The 3,684-nt window shown below is 54.5% G+C and overlaps 2 protein-coding genes across 2 annotated transcripts; one reads left to right on the plus strand and one right to left on the minus strand.

Moving 5' to 3' along the window:
* Nucleotides 1-116: 116 nt before the first annotated feature.
* Nucleotides 117-791, plus strand: IE81DRAFT_350869 (hypothetical protein; the record flags this gene model as incomplete). The annotated part of the gene is made up of 1 exon (XM_025516614.1): nucleotides 117-791. A coding segment is annotated over one exon (675 nt), but the record flags the coding sequence as incomplete, so codon positions are not given.
* Nucleotides 792-831: 40 nt separating this feature from the next.
* Nucleotides 832-3,337, minus strand: IE81DRAFT_327282 (Oxysterol-binding protein). The gene is made up of 5 exons (XM_025515069.1): nucleotides 2,608-3,337; nucleotides 2,261-2,504; nucleotides 1,730-2,084; nucleotides 1,522-1,612; nucleotides 832-1,354 (listed from the first exon to the last, which is right to left on the minus strand). Exons 1-5 carry the CDS (start codon nucleotides 2,996-2,998, stop codon nucleotides 1,281-1,283), a joined length of 1,155 nt encoding a protein of 384 aa, XP_025365805.1. The 5' UTR covers nucleotides 2,999-3,337; the 3' UTR covers nucleotides 832-1,280.
* Nucleotides 3,338-3,684: the final 347 nt, after the last annotated feature.

Below are 3,684 nucleotides of genomic sequence, written 5' to 3' on the forward strand. Positions count from 1 at the left end.
GGGGGGGGGGCACCTTATCCTTGCGGCGCTGACCACGAGTTCATAGCCAACTTTGTCAAACCCCGCTGACACATTTGCTTTCTCCTCTCCTTCTTTCTGCTTCCACCTTCCAAAGCCAACTGCACACCCTCCTAAGCATCTTGGCTCGTCAATCCACCTCCTCACGCAAATTGCAACCCGTTCCTCTTCTGATCCTCTTTACGCGTTCCGATCTCTCCCCACTGCTCTCGACGCGCAGCACCATCGTCGACCCCAAACGACGCACAGCGGCTTTACTGCGTCTCAAAAACTCCCTCGAAGTGGAGCTCAATCGACGTCGGGCTGCGTTGGGACTGGGCAATCGGGAGAGCAGAGTGGAAGATATGGGAGTGATCCATTCGGATGCCTCTTACTCATCTGCTGGTATCTTCGCGTGGGTTCGTCGAGCACTGGGCATGCGCGATGGTAGCGGTGCTTCGCAAGCGACGCCAAGCAAGCATGTGGATGAGAGGAGGAGGGAGGAGGAGGAGGAAGAGGAAAGGGATTATGTGGCTTGGGAAGACAGGTTGGCTGATTTCTCGTTTGAAAAGATGGACGAGCAGATCCTTGAGGCTGGCCGAGCTCATTTTTGCTTGGCTAGCGTCGACGTTGCTCAGCAGGCTGATCAAGCTTGGAAAGTGGACGATGAGGGAGTGGTTTTGGAAAGGGAAAAGTACAAGGAGGAGGAGGAGGAGGAGAAGGGGGGAGTGTTGAACAGCTCATCAGAGTTTGACGGGACGTTGGAATTGTCTCGGTGGATTGATGCTCTGTGACCATGTACATTCACACCCGCAAACCCCCCTCGCCTTCGGTTCTGTCTTGCTCGACGTGCACTGTGACTGCGACAGTCAAAAAGACGATCTTGTGCGCTTGATGGTCGGAGGAAGCTTCGACGCGCGAATGCGACGCTCTCGCTTGAGAGACAAAATCTCATCCAGCCGACTGGTCAAAGTTTGAAATATGCCATCGAATGTGGTTCTCAAAAAAGAAGAGCAAGACGAGAAAGAGGGGCGACGTGCAGCTTTCCGCGGGATAGGAGCAAGAGGATGATTCGATTTGGTGGGGGGACGACAAGCCAGGGAATGGAGGCGTTTCTTCAGAAAAGAAAAAAGTAGCGGAAACTTTTGGTAGGGGGGGCGTAGAGGGTGTGTGCGCTAGCGATCGCATTCCATTTGCCAAATCGGCCGCTGATGTGTGTTTGTGGGGCCTGGCATCGCGAACAGGATCACGGCACCGACGGTTGCTGCCATCGTCCCGAATCTCTAGTGCACCCTTGGCTTGCGCCTATAAGTATCCTCCGTAGCGCCCTTGCTTACCGCAGAGATCAATTTGACAACTGCAAAATCCAGTTCGCAAAAGCAAGAAGAAGGGGGGCGGCAAGGGTGAGCAAGGGCTTGAGAGGGGGGACATGTCGACTTTGGGGCTTGCAAAATGGCTGCCCACCGCGTGGGCGAGCAGGGCTGATTGCAAAGACTCGCGCGCACCGCCTCCGGCTCGACTCACACTCTTGATCCTCGGGAACATGAACGAACATCTCCAGCTGATGAGGTGTCCCTTTTGCGATCTCCTCTTTGCGCTTAGTTCTTTGCTCATTCTGTGGACATGGAAGGAGCAATGCGATGCGTAAGCTAGCCTCTCGAACATGCCCTAAGCAGTGTATGTCTTGTCTGCGCAAAAGCACGATGTTCCGTGCATCGCATGCCGAACTCACTTCGATCCTGCTCTTATCTTTGCTCGCAGCATCATAGTTGCCGCTCCTGATTCCCTCTGCCGTCTTTTCCCAAACTTTCCTGCTCTCCATCTTTCCCTGTTTCTCCAAAGGCTGCACCTGAACTTCTCTCCTGTCATTGTTCGCATCCCAGAACACCGAGTCTTGGCCAGGTGGTGCCTTCTTCCACTTGCTCACGCCTGACCATTCTCCCTCTGCGCTGTACAGCACTGCATCAAGCTTGGACGTGGGCGCAATGCTGGCCTTGAAGGAGTGAGCTTTGCCGGAAAAGTAGCCCTTGCCGGTATAGTTGATCGTAGCTGCGTATCCTGTGCTGCTGATGATGTGGTTTGCGCCTCTGCGGAGAGAATGCATCACCAGTGAGCAAGGCGCGAACAGTAATATGGAGGCGACATTGAGAAGCCCTGCGTTTACGCGCTCCGCCAACTACCAATCCAGCCACGGCACTGGCGTGGCGCTCCGAAGCTAGCTTGCTTGTCGAGATCGCTCTGATCTCAGGGCCATGCGACTCACGATAGCTCGATATAAGGCGCGCCCCAAAGGATGCCTTCGATGCTGAGTTGAGGCAGGGTGATGAGATAGAGATCCTCTCCACCTTGCGCGTCCTTCCTTTGAACTCTCAAGATGGCATGGCCGACCTGCTTCACAGTGATCGATCGACCAGTGAAGGATGTCTTCTGAGCAGAATGGCCCTCGAGAGAAACGCCAGCTTTCTCATTGCTGATGTGATAGGCCGTGATGGGTGGGTGGTGCGAGACTGGTGATGCGAGGGGGAAAAGAATAACAAACAAGCTGGTCAGCATGCATGCATGGTGCCAATCTGCCTCGGCAGCCAGTAGCCAGTAGCCAGTACTGCTGACCTTGCTCTGCTACCAGCGTGGTCTCGCCTTCGCCCTTCTGCTCGGGCCAGCTACCGATGAAGAGTTCTCCGAGAATGGGATTGAGCGGTTTCTTTTCGCTTCCCATGGAAGTGTTTCGCGAAGTGTATTGACCCTTTAGCGTACCGATGAACCAACGCAGCACATTTGTCATTCTCTCCACATCATCTCTTCCTTGAGCGCAAGCAGCAAAGAGCTCTGGATGTTCACCCCAGTAGGAAGGATATTCGGTCAAGGAGACGGGAGAGAGGATGAAGCTGGGTGCGGTCATGGAGGAGAGGTCACCAGAGAAGGAGGCGATGGATTTGATAAAGGAGCCCCATGATGCCTTTTGAGCCTCGGGCACTGCGCCTCCTACTTCTTCACCAGACATGTTCGATCTTGCAGGATGAGTGGTGAGAGGAGGTGAGGCAGATAGATGGATGTTTTGGTTCGTTTGCCTAGGCGATATTTTTGAAGATCTATAGCTACGAAGTGCGAGGCGGCTGCGCTCCCCGAAGATTGAGCGGTGCTGCTATGATGACAGATTGCAGTGCAGACAGAGTGACGCGCCCGCTGATTGCGATGCGAGAAAAGTGGGAGGGAGTAGTAGTGGGTAGTGGTGGGAGTCAGCAGAGTGGTGAGGACAGCCTCGAGAGTCTGTTGTGAGTGCGGTGGAGTTCCCCGCGCACGTCGAGCTACACTTCTGACCTGCACAGCAGCGCGGACCTACATCATCGAGCACAGGCGCGGCAGCTGCAGCTGGGCATGGGCATGAGCATGGGCATGGGCACGCTGCATGCAGCTATATTCACGATTATACACCACCTACACAGACACAGAGGCGAGGCAGCAACCCCACCTTTGACGACCGACCGCTCACAAGTTCGTGACTTGCTTATTTGTAGTCGTCAATTTGCATTCACGTCAATCGTGAGTCGAATCTAGTCAAGTCTCGAGCTGATCGAAAGCGGGGAGCCGGTGCACTCGCGACTCGCGACCGTGAATACTGATCGGTATACTCAAAGACTCGACTCAAAGCTCAATTAAAGTGTTCTAGTCTTGAGTTGCCCCCCCCCC

The sequence above is a fragment of the Ceraceosorus guamensis genome (genome assembly GCF_003144195.1).
Source record: "Ceraceosorus guamensis strain MCA 4658 unplaced genomic scaffold IE81scaffold_233, whole genome shotgun sequence".
In the NCBI taxonomy this organism is placed as follows: Eukaryota; Fungi; Basidiomycota; class Exobasidiomycetes; order Ceraceosorales; family Ceraceosoraceae; genus Ceraceosorus; species Ceraceosorus guamensis.